This window comes from Lepus europaeus, chromosome 11 (assembly GCF_033115175.1).
Source record: "Lepus europaeus isolate LE1 chromosome 11, mLepTim1.pri, whole genome shotgun sequence".
Taxonomy (NCBI): domain Eukaryota; kingdom Metazoa; phylum Chordata; class Mammalia; order Lagomorpha; family Leporidae; genus Lepus; species Lepus europaeus.
The window spans coordinates 89,074,907-89,097,912 of record NC_084837.1 but is presented as its reverse complement, the minus strand read 5'-3'; the positions used below and the strand labels follow the sequence as shown (position 1 = coordinate 89,097,912).

The following is a 23,006-nucleotide window of genomic DNA, read 5'->3' as shown; positions in this document are numbered from 1 at the left end:
AGATCAGAGCTGAGAAGCCAGGAGCCTAGAACTTCAAGTGGGTGGCAGGGACACAACCACTTGAGCCATCATCCAGTGCCCCCCGGAGTGTGCATTAGCAAGAACCTGGATTAGAAGAGGAGGAGCCAGGACCCCCAGGCCCCCAACACGGGATGCAGGCATTCCTAGCGGCGTCTTCATCACTGAGATGTGTGCCCCTCAAAGGCAAGTCTTCTTAAGAAAAAGTCCGAATTAAAATGCAGGTATACTTCACAGGTAACTATTTGTTATTATTTCAGCTCTAACATGCTATGTGCCATGACTTCCCCTCTTACCTGGTGGTGTGGCTAGAAGGATCAGCAAGTAGAAGCCCCCTCCGTTGGCAGGTGTTTGGGGCAGTGGTTAAGAGACCTCTTGGGACACATGCATCCCACGTAAGAATGCCTGGGTTTGAGACCTGACTCCAGCCTTGACTCCAGTCTCCCACTGACGCACACCCTGTGGGGCAGCCCATGACAGCTTAAGTCCTTGGGTCCCTGCACCCATGTGGGAGACCTGAATTGAGTTCCTGGCTCCTAAGTGAACGCTGGCTAGTGCAGGCATTCGGGGAATGAACCAACAGATGGAACATCTTTGTCTATCTCTCTGACTTTTGAATAAATGTGTGTTTGTTTGTTTTTTACCTACCCCGGCTGCTGCCTAACTGCCTGAGCCCGTGGCACCTTAAGACTGAACCACTCCCATTCACATGCACCCTGCAGGGGCTGACTGGGTTGGGGGGAAGCTAACTTTTATTCGGCTCCCATGTGGGGCCAGGCAGCAGAATGGGTGGGTGTCGCCCTATCCAGCTGATGTAGCTCAGTTCTTAAGAGGGCAGGAGGGAGTGTGTGACAGCACTGCTAGGCCAAGGAGGACAACTGGGCAGGCGACTTCTGCAGGCCACGCGGCTCCAAGTGGGGAGACAGGACTCAATCCTCGTGTCGGCCCCGGCACATCTTCCATCCAGTGGGTCACTCCCCAGGTGGCCGCAAAAGCTAGGGCTGGGCCAGGCTGAAGCCAGGAGTTTGGAACTCCATCTGGGTCTCCTCGTGGGTGGCAGGGGCCCAAGCATTTGGGCCGTCCTCCGCTGCTTTCCCAGGAGCATTAGCAGGGAGCTGGGTTGGAAGGGGAGCAGCCGGGACTCGGACCGGTGCTCTGATATGGGGTGCTGGTGTTGTGGGCGCCAGAATGCCGACCCCGGTGTTTTCTGCGTTCTTGAATCCACTTCTGCTTTGCCGTCTCTGACCCCAACAGGAACCACGTGGGCCCGCGGCCCCGCTGATTGTCACGGAGACCTGGCACGGGTCTCTGTGTCTCCAATCTGCGTGAGCTCCTGCCTCTGATCTCTGACTGGCACGTGGCTCTCGCCCTTCCACCCCCGGGGAGTTTCCCAGAGGGTGGCACGATCTGGTCTCCCGCTGGGGCCCAGCCCCTCTCCTGCTGCTCCCCGCCGACTGCCGCGAGTCCCAGGCGTCCCCGGCGTGCTGAGCGGCCACCAGTCTCTGCTCAGGAGAGCACGCTCCGTCTGCTTCTGCGGGCAGAGGCTGGCCCCTCTCCTGGGGATGCTTCTCCTCCCTGCTCAGGGTCTTCTGGGCCCAGCTGCCCTCAGCCCTGAACTCAGATCCAGGCACAGCCTCCTCGGAGAGGCCTCCCCGAACTCCACCTCTCCCTCTCTGCTCTCAATGAGTTGCTCGTTCACTCAACCGCTTACGGAGACCAAGAGGTGTGGAACAGGAAAGACAGACCCCGTCCCTACGCGGGTCTCAGATTCCTGAAGGACTATAAGGAGTCAGACAAAAACACATAAATGCACATACAATTAAGTGTTGATACTGACGGTGCTCTTCATAAAATGCACCAGGATAAGGGGATGGAGAACCAGGGAGGCCTCCTTGGAGGTGGTGAGCAGGGGCTGATCCTCTGAGCAGAGGACAATTACCCTGCAAGCCGGGTGAAGACACTGGGTCATGCCGAGATTCGGGAGCGACTCAGGAGTGAGAAACTGATGAGTCATGAGAGGGGCTCACTGTGGAAACGAAGGCCCCAGTGAAAGCCTGGCCTTGATGGGCGGGGCACTCCTTGCGTTACCAAGAGAGAAGACGTAGAATACAGGTGGACTAGATACTGGGAAGGCCAGGATTAATTTTGTGAGCGCTGGAAAAATGAGCTTACATGAGGCAGGGTAATTTAGTTCACTCATGTGTTTGAAGCCCAGAGGTAGGTAGTTCAGGGTGGGTTTGCGAGCCCGTGAAGTAACCAGGGTCCAGACTCCTTCCAAGCGCTCTGCTATCACTGATGTGTGGGTCTCCTCCTCCTGATCTAGCATGGCTGCTAAAGTGCCAGGCATCACAGCCTCGTTCCAGGCAGCAGAAGTGAACAAGGGGAAGAAAAGCGTCAAAAGGCACGAGTCACTTATCTTTAAGGAACTTCCACTGAAAACTGCCCATATGTCCCCTGACATCCCATTAGCCAGTTCTAGGTTGCAATGAAACCGTAAAGGAAGCTAGAAAATGTAGTCTTTACGTTAGGTCACACATTTTTGGTTAAAAATCTAGGGTTTTATTACCAAGAAAGAGACGAATAGAGGGGCTGCCCGCAGACTCCGGCACGGGAAAGGAGGTGGATTTCATCCGATTTCACTGACTATTTGGGCTGCGAAGGGAGATCATCAGCTTGTGGGGAGCCGAGTGGTAAGAGTTTGTGGAGGGAGGAGTGGTCTGAAGGAGCCCTCTTGGGGGCGCTGTGGCCCCGCGGGTTAAGCTGCTGACGGCAACACTGCATCCCATACAGGAGCATGGGCCCAAGTCCCGCTGCCGCACGTCCAAGCTAACTTCCTGCTAATGTGCCCAGGAGAGCCGTGGGGGAGGGCCCACACACCTGGGCCTTGGCCACCCATGGAGGAGTCCTGAATGGCGCGCCAAGCTCCTGGTCTCAGCCTGACCCAGCCCCGGTGCTGCGGCCATTTAGAGAGTTAATCAGTGAATGGGAGATCTCTCTCTCTCTCTCTCCCTGTCTGTCACTCTGCCTTTCAAATAAACATTTTTTAAAAGAGAGGAAAACTTATTTTTTAAGAATAAATGAGTACATACATAAACAAATGAAACATCTCGAAGATTGGGAAAGTGACTTTGCCACAGGAAGGTGCTGGCCTTTCCACACTGGCTTTGGTGTCCCCTTGAAATGTGGGGTCATGAGACTAAAGTGAGGCCAGCGTGGCCACGTGCGGCTTCTCGGATGCGAGCAGAGCAGTGGGGTGGTGAGCTCTAACCAGGCTCCTCGGGGAAGGAGGGAGAGACACTGCGGAGCTGAACCGTGGACGAGGTCAGCGAGAGTGGGCACAGAAGGACAGCAACCCCTGCCGGGGTCTGTTCTCCAGTACCCAAGGTAGACCACTGCTGACTTTAGTGCAACTGCCCACAGAGGCCACCCGGGGCCCAATCCCTTTCTCTTTCTGCTCTGCCATCCTCAGAGCGAAGCCTTTGGTTCGTCTGTCACCTCCTGTTGCAAGATGAGTGCTGCAGTTCCGGGTGTCGTGCCTGTGTTCCAGGCTGGGAGGAAGGGAAGGGACATGCCAGTTGTGACAATCCCTTTCATGAGGAGAGCAAAAAATTCCCCTGAACCCATCCCCCAGGAGGCTGCAGCTCAGGACCCACTGGACAGGGCTGGGCTGCGTGGTCTCACGCCGTCTCGAGGAGGCTCCAAAACGAGGGAGCTAATTCCTCACGGCGTGATGCCCTGCTGAGCAGGAGCCCAGCTCCCGTGGGAGCATGGGTGGGGGGCGGGTGCTGGGAAGAGAACCGTTTCTGCCAGCAGCATGGCCTCCAGCGTAGCCCAGGGGGGCAAGGACACTGTCAGAAGAGCGGGAAGTTGTGAAACAGCAAGAGGCCAGGGGCTTTCAGGCCCTCGCGGCGCTGAGGCATTGTTAGGATATTCTGCATGGGTGCGGAGGTGTGGCCCACGGCAGTCCCACGGCCTGCTCCTGCAGCCTCTGTGAGGGCACGCAGCGTGCTGTCTGTGGGACACCCGCCCGCACGCTGCGCGCCCCTCGGCACGGAGATCGGCCTCGCCAGCACCTGCCGCACAGCGCTGTCCACATCTTGGAGGGAATGAAACCACCCTCCCTCCCCGTGGTGAAAGGCAGTTTTTAGCTTTTCCATGTTTGTGTTACTCTGACACTCGGCCGCTGTGGCCCACCCATCCCTGCGTGGCACCCTGTCCATCACCAGTGCGCCACAGGTGACACCCTGTCCACCTTTACGGTGCGAGGGTCGGCCGACCACTCATGAGCTGCCTTCCCGGGCTGCCACTGCTCTCCTGAGTTGGGGGCCAGGAAACGACGGGCATCCTGCACAGCAAGGCGCCAGCAGCTCCCGGGGAGCCGGAGGGAAGGGCATTAAACATCTGGCATGTAGGGGCCGGGGGCACCGGCTGGCTGCTGCCTGGGACACCGCATTGCATAGTGGAGTGCCTGGGTTCAAGTCCCGGCTCTGCTCCCAATTCCAGCTTCCTGATAACGTGCAACCTGGAAGGCAGCAGACGATGGCTCCAGTAGCTGGGTTCCTGCCACCCACGTGGGAGACCCGGGTAGAGTTCTGGGCTCCTGGCTGGGGCCTGGCCCAGCCCTGGCAGCCACAGGCACTTGGGGAGTCATCCAGCAGAAGGGCAGTCTGTTTGTCTTTCAAACAAATACAATTTAAAAAATAAAAAAAGAAATGTGGGTGCCCCCCCCAGACGTCACAGGACCACGGAAAGCCGTATAATAAAACACAGGAAGTCTGTGCAGACATAGCAAGTGGCTTGGGCTTCTGGGAGAGGGGCTGGGAGTGAAAACCACGCAGCTAATTGAATTTTTCCATGGAAATGTTATTAGTGGGTATAGTCCTAAGGGCCTATTTTTCATGATGATTTTTTAAATAGAAAAAGCCCCAAATATCATACTTAATCATCTGCTCCACTAGCTGTAACTTAGGTAAAGTATCAACTTCTTTAAAGCCTCAACCTCCCGAAGTCTACACCTCTGTAACACACACACTCCGGAGCGTGAGCCTCCGTCTACGCCGCTGAGTGGGATGGAGTCACAGTCGGACGGCAGTGCCGGCCTGCAGCGTGGCAGTCCTCACGCCCAACTCTAGCGCGGCTTCCTCTCGGCCATGTCAGCGTCCCCACCACAAGTCAGAGGGGGAGCAGGGTTTACCGGGAGTGCCGCACCGGCGAATTCTCTGGACGGGTCCAGAGGCACATACCTGAGGGAAATTCTGGAGCGACACAGGCCACGTGTGGGCCCCCCCTTCTCCCCTCCCCCTCTCCCTTCTCTCTCTCCCCCCCCCCCCTTCCTTTCCGTTGTGAATGCCCTATGGCTTAAAGGCTTCACGCAGCCCGTTCGCTCTGCCCCAGGTGCCTTTCCTCCCAACAGCCACGCCACATGCCACTCCCTCCCTCGATGCCATCAGATTTCCACTCTGGCTCACCGTGTGTGTGTGTGTATGTGTGTGTGTGTGTGTGTGGCTCCCCCTCCTGTCCCCTCCCCAGCTTCGCTCTCACAAACTAACACACTCTACATTCCACTTCCGATCCAGCTCGCTGCTAAGGCTCCCAGGAAAGCAGGGGAAGATGGCCCAAGTGCTTGAGTCCTTGACACACATTTGGGAGACCCAGATGGAGTTCCTGGCTTCGGTCTGGCTCAGTCCTGGCTGTTGCAACCATTTAGGCAGTGAGCAAGCGGATGGAAGATCTCTCCCTCCTAACGGCCCTCTGTGTGTGTGTGTGTGTCTGAGAGAGAGTGTGTGTTACTCTCTCTCTGTCATCTGCCTTTCAAATAAATAAATCTTTTAAAAAATAACAATTTACAGTTATGAACTCATTTATCCTTACACTATCCCTATGAGAAAATATTATTGTACCCATTTTTCAGATGAACAATGGAGCCTGAGAGAGAGGATGTAACTTGCCAAAGTACAGCTAGTAGGTGGTGGGGCCAGGATGTGGCGTCATAGTTCTAACTACTACAGTGTCGTCTACTGGGCACCTGCTCTGGCTCAGGCAGTATAGAAACTTACTATATAGCAACGAATTAAACAGTCCCTCTGTTTTAAATATAAAATAATCAGCCATAGTGGTAAAACCTCAACAGGTCCAGGATTGGATTTCAGCCAACAAAGCAGTAAAAGTCATTTGGGAGATAATTGGGGCAATCTGAATATGAACTGGGAATTTATTATACTGAAGAATAATTGTTGGTTTCATTAGGTGTGGTAACAGTATTGCAAGTGAGTAAGGAACCTATTCATTTTTAAAGATGTGTGTTAAAAGCGTTAAAGTCTTGAGTCTGGATCTTAAAACACTTCAGTAAAAGCAGGCGAAGCACAAGCGGCAGAGGTTGACGGCAGTTAAGTCTAAGCAATGGGGAGATGATTCCCCATGGCTCTCCTCCGTGTCGTCTTGGCCTGCCGGGGCTGCCCTAACCAAGACCCACACACCACTCAATAACAACCTGCACTTCTCTCAGTCCTGGAGCTGGAAGGCCAAGATCAAGGCCGCAGCACATTTGGTCAGGTGGGGGCCTGCTTCCAGGCTCCTGGACAGTCACCTTCTTTCCCTGGGTGTGCACGTGGGGCCTCTCCCACAAGCACTAATCCTGTTCATGTGGTCTCCGCCCTCGTGACCCGCACACCTCCCCAGGGCCTCACTCCAGACACTGTCCTGTCACAGGCTACCCTCCAACACACGGCCTCAGCCAGGCGGGACACAGACATTCAGTATGTAGCAGGTATGTGTTACTTTATTTTTAAAAAAGATTTATTTTATGTATGTAAAAGAGGGAGAGGCAGAGAAAAGAGCTTCCATCAGCTGGTTCATTCTCCAAACGGCCGCAACAGCTGTGGCTGGGCGAGGCTGAAGCCATCTGCCTGGAAAACCATCCAGGTCTGCCACGGGGGTGGCAGGAACCCAAGACTGGTGCCATCTTCCACTGCCTTCCCAGGAACACTGGCAGGGGCCTGGACAGGAAGTGGAGCAGCCAGGCACTCCGATCAGCGCTCTGATACGGGATGCTGGGCACCGTAGGCAGCAGTGGAACCTGTCGCGCCCCAGCCCCAGCTCCAGCAGGTCTGTTTCAATACTTCATAATTAAGAGATTTTTTAAAACTCACAGACTAAAGACAAGTCCCTGCTCTCATGGAGCTTCCGTTCTCATCAGAGGACGGGCTGGTTGACCTGCACTCTGTGTGGGTATTCTTTGCCCCCCGACCCCATCTGGTAAAATCCAGCCAGCTGTGTCATCCGAACAACCGTTCCCCTGAGAGTCAGGGACGGGGAACTCAGCGCGCTCTGTGAGGCGCCTCAGCTGCTCGGTCTCTCTCCAGCCTCTATCTCTCATCACGTCACTCCTTAGAATGTCAAAAATTCTCAAAACTTCAAAACATCACTTTCTCAGGGCTGGCATTTGGTCTAGTGGTCAAGATGCCTGCATCCCAGGGGCCAAGGCTGTGGTGCAGCAGGTTAATGCCCTCACCTGAAGCGCTAGCATCCCAAATGGGCGCCGGTTCAAGACCCACCTGCTCCACTTTTCTTTCTTTTTTACTTATTTGACAGGTAGAGTTAGTGAGAGAGAGAAAGAGAGAGAAAGGTCTTCCTTCTGCTGGTTCACACCCCAAATGGCTGCCACAGCCAGCGTGCTGCGCCGATCCGAAGCCAGGAGCCAGGTGCTTCCTCCTGGTCTCCCACGTGGATGCAGGTGCCCAATCACTTGAGCCATCTTCCACTGCCTTCCTAGGCCACAGCAGAGAGCTGGACTGGAAGAGGAGCAACCAGGACTAGAACCCGGCACCCATATGGGATGCCAGTGCTGCAGGTGGAGGATTAGCCAAGTGAGCCACGGCGCCGGCCCCCAGCTGCTCCACTTCTAATCCAGCTCTCTGCTGTGGCCTGGGAAAGCAGTAGAAGATGGCCCAAGTCCTTGGGCCCCTGCACCCGCATGGGAGACCCAGAAGAAGCTCCTGGCTCCTGGCTTAGAATGGGCACAGCTCCGGCTATTGTGGCCATCTGGGGAGTGAACCAGCAGATGGGAGATTTCTCTCTCTCTCTGTCTCTCTCTCTCTCTCTCTCTCCCCTCTCTCTGTGTAACTCTGACTTTCAAATAAATAAATAAATCTTAAAAAAAAAAAAAAAAGATGCTCACATCCCAAATCGGAGCACCTGGGTTTCAGGCCCACTTCTGGCTCCTGATTCCTGCATTCTTGCTAATACAGACCCAGGGAGGCAGTGGTGATGGCTCAAGGAATTGGTTCCTTGCTGCTCACATGGGGGACATGGATGGAGTTCCTAGCTCCTGGTTTTGGGCTCAGTGAGGGGCTGTTGTGGGCATCTGGGAAGTGAACCAATGGTTGAGGTCTCCCTCTCTTTCTGAAAGAAAGAAAAAAAGAAGAAAGAGAGAGAGAGAGAAAGAAAGAGGGAAAGAAAGAGAGAGAAAGAGAGAGACAAAGAAAGAGAGAGAAAGAAAGAGAGAGACAGAAAGAAAGAAAGGAGGGAGGGAGGGAGGGAGAGAAAGAAAGGAAAGAAGGAAGGGAAAGAGAGAAAGAGAGAGAGAAGGAAGGAAGGAAGGAAGGAAGGAAGGAAGGAAGGAAGGAAGGAAGGAAGGAAGGAAATCACATTCTCAGTTGGATCCAAATTCACAAAATGAAAGATTTTTCTAATTTAGACACAGATGCTGTGTCATCCTACATCATAGCCAAGTTTTAAATGTTTGATGATGAAGGCACTCATTTTAAGGAATTGATGTTTAGGTGGATTTACCCTCTCTGACCTGTGAACATACCCAGGCATCATGCTTCTCAGAAGACCCCTGATTTAGATAGTTTAGGAATTTCTATTGTGAAACAGCCTGCAGCTTGCCAGACACGACAGGGAACGGCCTAGGAACCTTTCCTGCTGCTCTTTCTCCTCTTCCTTATCCTCTGTGCTTTTTACCTCTAACCCTTTCCTTGCCTTTTACGAGTATTTTATGACTACTTGTACCCCCAAAACATTCCATGGTGGAGAGGTGGGCCGGGGGGGATGTTGTGTTAACACTGGGTTTGACTGATCTGTTAAGGTTCCTTCAAGATCAGAGAGTCTAGAATTAGATTAATAATCATACTACTACTCGAAGTTGAGCACTTTGCTATGTGCCGAGTATTGTGCTATTTGAGAATCTATGCATTTATTCCGGTTGCTAGGACCACCTTTTCACAGCTCTCGGGCTTTCCTCACATTTTTTGGAGTGTCTTCACCCTGAGCTATCTGGTAAACAGAGCATCTGAGCTGAGCCACAGGTACCACCTAGAGTGACACAGACAGACTGGCTCCCCTCCCTGGTGATTGGTCTTGGCCTGAAAAACCACTGTGTCTGTTTCCGGCAGCGTGTCTCACGGTGGATTCTGTTGATATTGGGAAAGAAGCAGCACTTTTTGTGCACAATGTCCTGTGCATTGCACAAAGTGTAGAGCAGCCCTGGCCCACGAAGCGCTGGCAGTGCACCCACAGCATCACGACAGTCCCGAAAGGTGCATTCCCCAGGCTCCCGAGGGAGACCACTCCCTTAAGTCCCACATGGCAAGGGAGCATGCCTATGCTATGTAGCACAATGACTGGGACACACTTCTTATTCCATGTGCTAAATAAACTGAACGAATGTCCTACAAACTGCTTGTGAAGGCAGTCACAGCGCAAATCTCCGAGAATTCTTTCAACACCGACATTGTTAGATGAAGTGTAAAGACTCTTAAGACATTTGCTGTATTTCTTCTCTTTAAAGACAAATGTGTTTTCAAGTCTTAACATTTCTCAAGTCCGCCTTTCTTATACTTGACGCCCAAAGACACTTGCAGGTCACTGTGCACAAGAATAAGCCGCGGTGCGATTGTGCAGCTGAGAATTTAGTCACGCACAAGAATCCGCTACGTTCTCATCACCACAATCGAGTGCTGTGCCCTGGGAGTACCACAGCTGCTTAAATTTTAAGCTAAAATTAGGATCTCTAATTTTTGTTTAAAATGTCTTTTAAACATTTTTCAGCATTAAAACAAAAAAGTTATTACAGATGCAGAAACTGTCTTTCACAAATGAGCATAGCAAATCTCGTAGAATAGACTCTAGTATTTTAAAATTATTTTCAAGTCAATTCAATTTTCTCTCTCTCTCTCTCTCTCTCTCTCTCTCTATATATATATATATATATATATATATATATATATATTTGACAGGCAAGAGACAGAGAGAGCTCCTACTCACTGGTTCACTCCTCAAATGCATGCAACGGCTGGGGCTGGGCCAGGCCAAACCAGGAGCGGAGAATTCAATGCAGGTCTCCCACATGAGTGGGAGGGATCCAAACACCGGAGCCATCATCAACAACTTGACCCTTCCCCACCGCCTACCAGGGTCTGCCTTAGCAGGAAGCTGGAGTCAGGATCCAGAGCTGGGAATCAAACCCAGGTACTCTGGTTTGGGATGTCGGTGTCCTAAATACCAGCTCCTCTAGAATCTTTAAAACTATGGAGACCGAACATCACCAGTTCCTGCAGTCACTCATGGACTTCCTAGAGCTCACTCTTGGAAGCCACCACTGTCTTTCAAGAGAAGGGTTAACTTTCAAGGATGGGTAAATCATCCAGTTAAGGAACATACGAATTTACGCATTCAACCAACCAAGACAGTAGAAAGAAACCCTAGTATTTTTCATTAGGCCCAGAATTCCAGTACAAGTCAAGAATGCCAAAAAAAAAAAAAAACTTTTTTAAACACCACCAGTCAAGGTTATTGAAAACAGTCTGCCATTATCATCATTACAATGCTGTACATAATATCAATTGGCCAGAAGTGATTGGGAAGAACCTTCAGGCTGAGAATAAAAAGGTTTAGACTAAGATTACAGTTAATCCATTGTAACCTGAAGATCTCTTAGTTGATTTTGACTCATGATTGGTGGGATCTTACGATCCAGGAAAACAGAGATTTCAATGACAACGCTGTAATCGTATCTGCATGGTGCTTTCCTTGAGGGGCCTCATCTCTGGCTTGAAGCACCCCCCGCATGCCAATAAGAGAAAATCTATGGGCCAATCTCTGCTATTTTCTGAGCTCCATGCCACACGTGGATCTGTCCAGCATTTTGGCCTGTAGCTTCCGTAAGTGCCTTGGGCTCAACACTGTCTGGAAGAGAATTAATCTCACTCTCCTGCTCCGACCACCACCCCAGCATATGTGCTCCTACGCTCTCCATCTCAATCAGCAGTGTCACTACCATCCAAGTGGACACCTCCCAACCCATCACCAGGCCCTGCCAGTCCTACCCCTAATTACAACAGGCCTGAGAACCTGCTCTTTTCTCTTTATGCCCACGGCCACATGCTCATTCGGACCCTCGTCATCTCTCCACCGCATCAGCACAGGGCTTCTGCCTTCAGTGACACTCAGCTCCTTCTCCATGTCGCTTTCCAAATCACCATTATAATCCAGTTCTCACTTTAAAATTCTTAAATAGTTCTCTATTGCCACTAATACAAATTCAAATCCTTTGCATTAAATACACTTCACCAATTGCAGCACAATCTGGCCCTCCCTTATTCTGTCTTCAGCCACACCCCTGGTCTCTCTTCAAACAACTCTACATCTTAACCACAAGAAATCACTGGGTTCCCTCTGCCCCAGATAAACCATGCCCTTGTTGATGAGCAGATCCTTGCACATGCCCTCTGCTGTCCACCTCTATCCCCTGCCAGACTACCTGGCCAGAACCCAGACCTGGCATCATGGCCTAGGGGAAGCCTTTCCCTCCCTCCCCAAGCTCCCTGAGTCAACCCCTTCTCTGTGGCACTGGTGCAAAAGCGTCTCATGTTAGCTTCCCAGCCTCCCTTAGTGTGTTCCTTTTTTTTTTTTTTTTTTTTTTGACAGGCAAAGTGGACAGTGAGAGAGAGAGAGAGAGACAAAGAGAAAGGTCTTCCTTTTTGCCATTGGTTCACCCTCCAATGGCCGCCGCGGCCAGCGCGATGCAACCTGCGCACCATGCTGATCCGATGGCAGGAGCCAGGTGTTTATCCTGGTCTCCCATGGGGTGCAGGGCCCAAGCACTTGGGCCATCCTCCACTGCACTCCCTGGCCACACCAGAGAGCTGGCCTGGAAGAGGGGCAACCGGGACAGAATCCGGCACCCCGACCGGGACTAGAACCCGGTGTGCTGGCGCCGCAAGGCAGAGGATTAGCCTGTTGAGCCACGGCGCCGGCCTTAGTGTGTTCTTATGGATGGGTTCCCCTTTGCTTAGGAGACAGCCAACTGCCCAGTAAGCAATCAATCTGTTGTATGACAAGCATTTAATAAATCAATGAATGAACGTTTTGGTATTCCGAGGGAAGGTGGCTACCCCTGCTGTCCCAAAGTAATCATTGATGCCATCCTCTTTCCTTTTATGTTTTAAACTAATTATTTTATTTCTCTCTTTCTTTCCCCCTTTCTTTCTCTCTTTCTTTCTTTCTTTCTTTTAAGATGTATTCATTTACTTGGCCGGCGCTGCGGCTCACTAGGCTAATCCTCCACCTTGCGGCGCCGGCACACCGGGTTCTAGTCCTGGTCAGGGAGCCGGATTCTATCCCGGTTGCCCCTCTTCCAGGCCAGCTCTCTGCTGTGGCCCGGGAAGGCAGTGGAGGATGGCCCAAGTCCTTGGGTCCTGCACCCCATGGGAGACCAGGAGAAGCCCCTGGCTCCTGCCATCGGATCAGCGCGGTGCGCCGGCCGCAGCGCGCCAACTGCGGCGGCCATTGGAGGGTGAACCAACGGCAAAGGAAGACCTTTCTCTCTGTCTCTCTCTCTCACTGTCCACTCTGCCTGTCAAAAAAAAAAATTTATTCATTTACTTGAGAGGTAGAGTTACAGAAGGAGAGAGGGAGAGACAGACAGAAAGGTCCTCCATCTGCTGCTTCACTCCCCAAATGTCTGCAACAGCTGGAGCTGGGCCAGTCTGAAGCCAGGAGCCAGGAGCTTCTTCTGGGTGTCCCATGTGGGTGCAGAGGCCCAAGCTCTTGGGCCATCTTCCCCTGCTTTCCCAGGCCATAGCAGGGAGCTGGATCAGAAGTGGAGCAGCCGGGACTTGAACTGGCACTACAGGCAGCTGCTTCACCTACTACATCACGGTGCCAGCTCCCCTCTTTCCTTCTTACAAGTGCTCTGGTTGGGACGCTGGGGTGTTTGGTCACTCTGTGCACATGTGACTTTTGGAAATGAGTGGTTCTAAAAAAGAATACACCTTGTGCTGGATACCTTCCATCTGCCATTGGGAAGGGGAAGTGGGAGATCAGAAGGGAGGAGCATGAGGTTGGGGTATTTCCCCTTTTGGCTCCCCCACCCCCAGGGCAGTGCCACAGGTGGAGTCCCACTCAGTGCTGTGTCCTCTAAAGATCACAGTTACCATCGACCACACTGTCCACAGCTCTCCCCCCATCTCCACAACAGGCAACCTAAGCATTTGTTTCAGTTTGAGGAAACAGAGATTGTCACAGGAGGTTTCCTGGGAGAGCACACGTGACTGACACCTGTGAGCAGTGGGCAGAGGAAGAGGCTGGATCCTGGTGCAGGTATCAGATCCTCAGCTGGTCTTAGGGGAAGTTCTGGAGGTATGTCTCTCATTTCTACGTCGACTTGGGACAAGGGGGCTAGACTTTATATCCGTCAGTCGTTGGATGGGGCTACAACTTGCGGGCAACTCCCTTGTGCTGGCGCCCTGTCACATGGCCCTGGAAGGATCTCCCACAGCAGTTAGGGGAGTGGATGCTTCAGTCCCGAGTGGGGGAGGAGAGCAAGGCTGGGCATCTAGGCAGCACACAGCAGTATCCACTAAAGCATCCCTCCTCCCCGCGCCCCTTGAGGCCTAAGATCGGCTGTGTCCGACTACGGCTAATCCAAGTGTTCTACGCTGTCTTATTTCCCTCCATCTTCTTTTCACCCAGGCAAAATCTCCTTCTATGAAATTCTCTTTTATTTGAACCATCTCTTCCCAACCTCAGATCCTAAAACCCCATGCAATTAAGGGCCCAGTCTTAAATGTCTATGTGCATACCTAATTTCCCTTACAGGAATCATTGCATTTATCAAGAAGCTCATATAAAAATAGAACATCTTACTTCCCCATTTCAGTGAACAGCGCCCCATCGCCCCCACACCAGCTGCCTGAGTCAACATCTTCGCCCTGCCCTGCACTCCCCTCTCTCCTGGATCTGCAGACTTTGGTTTCTGCCTCTGCAGCCTCGCTCCATTTCCTCACCACCCATCTTGGTTAGAACATTGTCATCTCTCACTGGCATCCCTGCACCTGTCTCCACCACACTACAGCTAAAGTAACCTTTCATAAAGCAATAAATAGGACTAAACTGTACCACTTTCCTGCTGAAAGCGCTATTATGCGGGACTCGACCCCGGCTCATAGCACCATTCATCCATCCAGTCACCTCCTAGATCCTTCTCCCCCCATGTCCTGGGCTCCAGTCAGCCTGGACGTGGCTCACCCTCCCATCCCCCAGGTCTTGACAGATGCAGGCTCCTCTCGGCACGCACTCTCTGCCCGCCGTCCTCAGTCTCCCCGCTTTCATTCTGGGTTACTTCCGCTGACTCCTCAGATTTCACCTTTAGGAAACTTTCCTTGAAACCCATGCTTCCTCCGGGGGGTGGGCTTTTGGCCAGTGGTTAAGACACCGCGTGGGATGCCCGCATCACCTATCAGAGGGCCTGCGCTTCAGTGCCAGCTCCACTCCTGATTCCAGCTTTGAAACAGAAGTCGGCATCTGACGGAACGGGGTGGGAAATTCTTACACGTTTATATGACAAAGCTGGAGATAACAGAGACTTTTCTCCACCTGCTTTGAAGCTGTTTAGACTCAACCCTAGAACCCACAGGATCACGTTTCCCTGCTTTTGCTGTTAGGGATATTCAATAGAAAAACTTGTAATTATGACACCATAAGGGTAGGGGTGTCTTTTAAAAGTTCATGGAAAATGAGTATAGTGAAAAACTGTGGATTCAAAATAAGCTTGTCATTTAATTCTATTTTCCATGAATTTTTTGAAGTCCTCTCAAATTCTGCTATGTTTAATTCCAAAGTTTTTTGACTTTGAAATAGCATAGATTTTATTAAGATAATGGTATAAACATAGCTTCATTTGTAGTATTGGCTTTTGTTTCTAGTCATTCAAAATTAATGCTTCTTCCATAAAAACAAAAAAAGCACAACCAATGCAAGCCCTACATATCTGCACATGTGCTATTAATGTTATGGGTCTTTGTATCTTTTTTTTTTTTTTTTGACAGGCAGAGTGGACAGTGAGAGAGAGAGAGAAAGGTCTTCCTTTTACCGTTGGTTCACCCTCCAATGGCCGCCGTGGTAGGCGCACTGCGGCCGGCGCACCGCGCTGATCCGATGGCAGGAGCCAGGGGCTTCTCCTGGTCTCCCATGGGGTGCAGGGCCCAAGCACTTGGGCCATCCTCCACTGCACTCCCTGGCCACAGCAGAGAGCTGGCCTGGAAGAGGGGCAACCGGGACAGAATCCGGTGCCCCGACCGGGACTAGAACCCGGTGTGCGGGCGCCGCAAGGCGGAGGATTAGCCTAGTGAGCCGCGGCGCCAGCCATGGGTCTTTGTATCTTAATCTTTACTCTTCTTGCCTCAACAGAGTTAAGAATTCAATGTAGGGGCCGGCATTGTAGCACAGTCAGTTAAACCGCTGCCTGCATGGGCGCCAGTTCAAGTCCTGGCTGCTCTACTTCTACCCAGCTCCCTGCTAATGTGCCTGGGAAAGCAACAGAAGATGGTCCAGGTACTTGGCCCCTGCCACCCATGTAGGAGACCTGGACAGAGTTCCAGGCTCCTGGCTTCAGCCTGGCCTGGCCCTGGTTATTGTTGCCATTTGGGAAATGAGCCAGTGGATGGAAGATCTCTCTCTTTCTGTCTCTCCCTCTCTCTAACTCTGCCTTTCAAATAAATTAACACAACTTTTAAAACAATTTAAAAAAAGAATTCAAGTGAGCACAAGTGAGAGTAGGATTTATTTAAAAGAGAGGGTGAATATACCTTCACACCTGAGCGTGGGTCACCCCACATGGAAAGATACCCAGAGAGTTGCCCATGAGGCAAGAGACAGGGAGGAGGCCAGGGTGCATGAGCACGGTCCTGAGCCCAGAGTGAAAGAAAAGGCACCGCCAGGGTTATCCATCTCTCTTAGGAGAGAGGTGTGGTGCCCTAATTAAATCTACAGACTGGGCAGAGTTTAACTCGTGAGGCTTTGCATAGTTTCACTGGGCCTCCATGTGAAGCTGAACTTCCACATGGTCATCATGGCATCTCCTCCTTCCTGGTCCTGGCCAAGACACAGGCACATCATGGGAAAATGAGCATACCAGATTGACAGGTGCGGTCTCCCATCTGCTCGTTCACTCCCCTATTGGCTGCAATGGTTGGAGCTGCACTGATCGGAAGATAGGACCAGGAGCTTCTTCCGGGTCTCCCACGCAGGTGCAGGGGCCCAAGGACTTGGGCCATCTTCTACTGCTTTCCCAGGCCATAGCAGAGAGCTGGACTGGAAGTAGAACAGCCGGGACTTGAACTGGCACCCATATGGGATGTCAGCACTGCAGGCGTTGGCTTTACCCACTGAACCACAGCCCTGGCCCCAGTAAGTTTTCAATAGCAAAAATGGAGCCTATGGGGCAGGCAATGTGGTGTGGTGCATTAAAGCCTCCACCTGCAGCACCAGCATCCCATATAGGTGCCAGTTTGAGTGCTTGGTGCTCCACTTCTGATCCAGCTCCTGGCTAATGGCCTGAGAAAGCAGTGGAAGATGGCCCAAGTGCTTGGGCTCCTGCAACCATGTGGGAGACCCAGAGGAAGCTGGGTTCAGATTGGCCCAGCTCTGGCTGTTGCAGCCATTTGGGGAGTGAACCAGTGGGTGGAAGACCTCTCCTCTCTGTCTCTCCTTCTGTAAATCTGTAATTCTGCCTCTCAAATAAATAAATCTTTTTTAAAAATGGAGTCTGTATATTTTACACAGTTACCTATAAACCCTGAAAATAAGACCTTGTATCCCAATTCTATTTACTGATATTTTATCCAAATCATTTTTGTCAAGAGGAAATCCTCAGAAAGTAAAAAATTAGTATAAATTTTTAGATTATGTTTCTGAATGTGCATATTCAAAGTTAAAAGCATCTCAATAAGCAATTGTTAATTATGGTCTTAATTATAACTGAGAACTCCCAGTTGTTTGTCATTTTAGGCTTTGGGGTGTTAAGTAGAGTTCCGAAAACAGCCACCACTTGCAGGGAAGGAGCGCTTGGAGAAGCGACTGGGGCTCGCCGAGTTTGTGAAAGGTTGGAAAGTGGGCTACTGAGGGTGGTCACGTGCCACCGGCTCTCATAACCACTGACTAATAGGAGCTTTTGTGTTGGCGTAGCGGGCACGGGTGACAGCTGGGGAAGCAGCACAGTTTGTCACTGCCCTTACAGAGCAGACTCGGGCCTTCCCTGTGTGTCACTGGCTACGTATTTAGGCAGATGTCATGGATATTAAAAGTCAAAGACCAACAGGGATCCAGGCCCTGGAGGTGAAGTCAGGGAGGGGAACAGTCCGTGCCCCTCTCTGATGACGCTGGCCCACGCTCACAGCACTGAAAAGGACACAGGGTCGTGCTCAGCAGCTCGAGGACTTTGTTATTTTTATCCTCATTGCCGGGATTCAAAACTCTGGGAAAAGTAGATGTGTGGCCATTGTTTTACTGCTTCCTGGGACAAGAATGGCAGTTACGCATTCTGCAATAGTCCTAATTTCAGGAATTGTATTCATTGTTCTTGGAAACCAGAAACTTCCATCCAATCACTGTTCTGGTGGACCAACTGTGGCTCTCCTGAGATTCTTGGGGAACAACAACAACAATAATAATAATAAAAAGCCCCAAAACGTAACTGAAGCAGCCGCTTAAAAGGAAGGAGTTCAGAAGGCTGATGCTCCGTCTACCACAGCGTTCTGTTGTACTGTCCTTAGAGCCTTCACTATTACCTGGAGTTTTCATGGCGGTGCTCTGCCTCGCCCCTGTAGCACACAAGCCCTGTGGGAGCAGGAACCAGATCACCCTCGCCGGCCAGTGTGCCTCCAACAGTCCTCTAACAACCATGAAGTAGGCTGTCCACTGGGAGGGCCTGATGAACCCCACGTAACCAGTGCAATGACAGGTGGGAGAGAGCTGCTCACGTAGTGCAGAAGAGCCTGCCTGGGGCTAAGCACGCCCTTAGAGGTTGCTGGGCTGGCTTCAGTTATTCACTCGACAAACATTTATTGAACTCCTCCTGGCCTAATAGAGCAGTGAACACACTGACACAGATCATGTCCTCATTAAGCTTACCATCTGATAGGAATATAGATGTTCAGAAAAAGATCAGATCACTCACTACCCAATTACAAACTGGCAAGTGTGGTGAAGGAAAAATACAGGGCAATACAAAGGCGAGGTTTATAGTATATACGGTGTGTCTCAATAAGGTGATTTTAAAACTGTATCACAGTTGTGCCCCTCCAGGCCACTCTGGCTGGAGGTCTCTGACTTAAAGAAACCTTGCTTTTAAATTAATAAAATAAAATAAAACACTATAACACAGTGGAGAAAACACAACCTTGGATCTGTGCACTTTGGGGTTCACAATCCTGGCTCTGACACTTACCAGCTACATTCTCTTGGGCAACTTACTCATCTCTGCACCTGAGTTTCTGCACCAATAAAATTAAGATCAGGATAAGATCTCCTATGATGGTTCCAAAGGTTAAACAGGTTAGTGTTTCCAAAGCATTGACAAGGGTACCTGGCACCCAAAAGAGGTGACCTATAATTACTTTTGGGGAGTCAGAAGTGCTAGGGAATGAATGTGTCCCCTTAAAAATCCTATGCTGAAATCCTGGTGATGATACAGAAGGTAGGGCCTTTGGGAGGTAATTCAGTTTTAAGGATGAAGTCTTGGGGCCAGCACAGTGGCATAGCGGGTAAAGCCATCACCTGTAGCACCAGTATCCCACATGGGTGCCAGTTCGAGTCCCAGCTGCTCCACTTCCACTCCAGCTCTCTGCTATGGCCTAGGAAAGCAGTAGAAGATGGCCCAAGTCCTTGGACCCCTCCACCCGTGTGAGAGACCCAGAGGAAACTCCTGGCTCCTGGCTTTTCATTGGTGCAGCTCTGGCTATTGTAGCCGATTAGGGAGTGAACCAACGGATGGAAGACTTCTCTCTCTCTCTCTCTCTCTCTCTTTCTCTGTCCCCTTCTCTATCTCCCTGCTTCTCCTTCTCTCTCTCTTTGTAGCTCTTTCAAGTAAATAAATAAATCTTTAAAAAAAAAAAAAAGATGAAGCCCTCATGAATGGGATTAGTGCCCTTACAATAGCAAATGTGATTGCTCTATAAATAGATGGACAGACAGATAGACCTCTGGCTGGCTGAGTTTCTATGACTAACAATTGGCAGGATTATCACATCCTAAAATTATATCTAATTAGGGCTGTATTTTGTATAATAAAACCAAATTACAGGATAGCTTATGTTCAAAATTGTGGGGTGTCTATATGTATACATATTCACATATGAATGAAGACACAGTGAGACAATTGTCCCAGGCAGAAAGAGTGCCCCCATCAGACACCAGATTTGTCAGCACCTTGATCTTGGACATCAGCCTCCAGAAACTTAAGAAATACATTGCTCTTGCTTTGATTTTTTAAAAATTTTCTTATTTTTTTTTTATTTTCTTGGAAGGCAGTTACAGAGAGAGACAGAGACAGAGAAAGAGACAGAGAGAGAGTGACTGACCACTGGTTCACTCCCTAAATGGTTGCAATGGCCAGAACTAGGCTAGATTGAAGCCAGGAACATAGAACTCCATCCATGTCTCCCATGTGTGTGGCAGGGGCCCAAGCACTTGGGCCATCCTCTGCTGCCCTCCCAGGTGCATTAGCAGAGAGCTGGATCAGCAGTGGAGGGGCTGGGACTTGAACCCATACCTATATGGGATGCCGGTGTTGCAGGCAGTGGCGTAATACATTGTGTCCACATGCTGTTCAGGCCATTTTCTTTTTAATTATTTGAGAGTCAGAGTACCAGAGAGAGAGAGTAAGAGAGAATCTTTCATCTACTGGTTTATTCCCCAAATAGCTGCAATGGCTGGGGCTGGGGCTGGGCCAGGCCAAAGCCAGGACCCCAGAGCTCCATCTGGGATGGCAGAGGTTCAAGTACATTGGCCATCCTCTGCTGCTTTCCCAGGCTCATTAGGAGGGAGCTGGAATGGGAAGTGGAGCAGTTGGGACTCAAACCAGTGCTCCAATATGGGACACCAACGATGTAGGTCATAGGCAGCTTCACCTGCCCAGCCACAGCTCCAGCACCTGACTGCCATTGTTTAAGCCGCCTTGTCTGTGATATTCTGCTATGGCAGCCCAATTTGACAATGACAGGCAGGGAACAGGAATGAAATTGAGGTAACAACAGACGCAAAGTCAGAAACCTCTTGAACTCAATTCCTGGCCACTGAGATACCTTCTTTTCAGGATTCTGTTCAAAAATTTAAAGGCCCTGGGGCTGGCGCTGTGACATAGAAGGTTAAGCTTCCACCTGCAGTGCTGGCATCCCATATGGGCTCCAGTCTAAGTCCTGGCTGCTCTACTTCCCATCCAGCTCCCTGCTAATGTGCCTGGGAAAGCAGTAGAAGATGGCCCAAGGGCTTGGGCCCTCGCACCCATGTGGGAGAAATGGAAGAAGCTCCTGGCTCCTGGCTTTGGCTTGGCCTAGTCCCAGATGTTGCAACCATTTGGGGAGTAAACCAGTAGATGGAAGATCGATCTCTCTCTGTCTCTCCTCTCGTATCTTTGCTTTTCAAATAAATAACTAAATCTTAAAAAAAAAAAATTAAAGGTCTTATGTTTTGATTTATTTTGCTTTCTTTTTTTTTTTTTTTATTATTTGACAGGTAGAGTTATAAACAGTGAGAGAGAGAGACAGAGAGAAAATTCTTCCTTCCATTGGTTCACTCCCCAAATGGCCTCCACGGCCGGCGCTGTGCTGATCCGAAGCCAGGAGCCAGGTGCTTCTTCCTGGTCTCCCATACGAGTGCAGGGGCCCAAGCACTTGGGCCATCCTCCACTGCCCTCCCAGGCCACAGCAGAGAGCTGGACTGGAAAAGGAGCAACCTGGACTAGAACCCGGCGCCCATATGGGATGCCAGCGCTGCAGGCGGAGGATTAACCAAGTGAGCCATGGCGCCGGCCCCTATTTTCCTTTCTAAAGAAAGCTCTTTTGTTGAAGAAACTAGTGAAGCCATGAACATATCTGAAACAATAATAATATGAAATCAGAGAAACAAACCTGTATATTCATTATGTTTTGCTCTTTTCGAAAATAAGGCAGATATCCCACCTTTACTCTTTAAAGACGTTTGAACAAGTTTACTGAGATCTAGTTCTTACATCACTACATTCGCCTTTTTAAAGTGTGCATCCAGGGGTGCTCAATGTATTCACAGAGTTGTGCCAGTTGTTGCAGAATATTTTCACCATCCCCAGCAGAAACCCGTGGGACCCGCTGGGGCTCCCAGCCTCCCCTCCCCCAGCCCCTGGCGCTCCCTAACTTACTTCCTGTGCCTGAGCTCTGCTCTGTTCCTACCTTTGCTTTTGGAAGCACACGTGGAAGTGAACTCTGCTGTTTTTGGGGTTGCCAGAGTTTACCCTCAGATTCCAGAGGGAAAACAAATGACTTCTGGTCGACGACAGTTGGAAGCAGCCTAAGTAAACAGCAATAGAATTTAAGGTCAAAGTTGCTATCTTAAAAGCTTCTCAAATTGTAATTTTAAAACAAAGCTTCATAGTTAAGATTATGTTTTATAGGAAACATTCTATCACTGATTTCAATAAATTAGACCAATCTTTAGCATTTTTACCACCATAAAATTGCAGTTAGCAGAAGAATTTCCGAGTCTGATAACGACCATTATATCATGAATAAAAAACTTTATCCCTGGCTGAGTTTATGTGACTAACAACTGACAGAATTATTGCACTATAAAACATTTCTTGGAAAAGACAAATACATAATGCTATATTTTGTCTAATAAAACCAAATTACAGGATAGCCAGTGTTAAATGTATTCCAAATGATGGTCACTAAGCAATTTACACCCATACGCTTTACATTTTTGCTATTTTATATAGCCGCCAAGAGTTAAAGATCAGAGACGGTTAAAGAAATCCCTATTTAAGCACTGGATTGTTCCATAGAACAATGTAAAAACAAAATGAAATTGTAAGAATGAGCATACATGTATCCTGGTATGCTTAAATTTTAAAATTTAGGGGTGTTATGGTGTAGTGTGTTAGGCTGCCGCCTGTGACACCGGCATCCTGTACGAGCACTGGTTCAAGTTTCAGCTGCTCCACTTCTGATCCAGCTCCCTGGTAATGTGCCTGGGAAAGCAGCAAAGGATGACCCAAGTGCTTGGGCCCCTACTCCCATTCACATAGGAGATCAGGATGGAGTTCCAGGCTCCTGCCTTCAGCCCAGCCCAGCCCAGCCAAGCCCTGGCCAATGTGGCCAATTGGGAAGTGAATCAACGGATGAAAGCTCTCTCTGTCTCTCTCTCTCTCTCTCTCTCTCTCTCTGTAAATTACTCAAAATTTTTTTTTAATTTAAAAGCAAGCAATTCTTTTTTATAAAGACTTATTTATTTATTTGAGAGGCAGAGTTACAGACAAAGGGAGGGACAGAGAGAGAGAGACTAAGAGAGGTCTTTCATCCACTGGTTCACTCCTCAAATGGCCGTGACGGCCAGAGCTGGGCCAATCCGAAGCCAGGAACCTGGAACTTCTTCTAGGTCTCCCACATGGGTGTGGGGGCCCAAGCACTTGGGCCATCTTCCACTGCTTTCCCAGGCCATTAGCAGAGAGCTGGATC

General features: G+C 50.2%; 1 protein-coding gene across 1 annotated transcript in view; it reads right to left on the bottom strand.

Annotated features, from left to right (window-relative positions):
* IQCH (IQ motif containing H) overlaps nt 1-23,006 on the bottom strand; it is a 218,024-nt gene that overhangs the window by 171,961 nt on the left and 23,057 nt on the right. Inside the window, exon 4 of the mRNA XM_062204812.1 lies at nt 21,723-21,840. Within this exon, the coding sequence (XP_062060796.1) occupies nt 21,723-21,840 (118 nt within the window). The remainder of the gene's footprint in view (nt 1-21,722; nt 21,841-23,006) is intronic.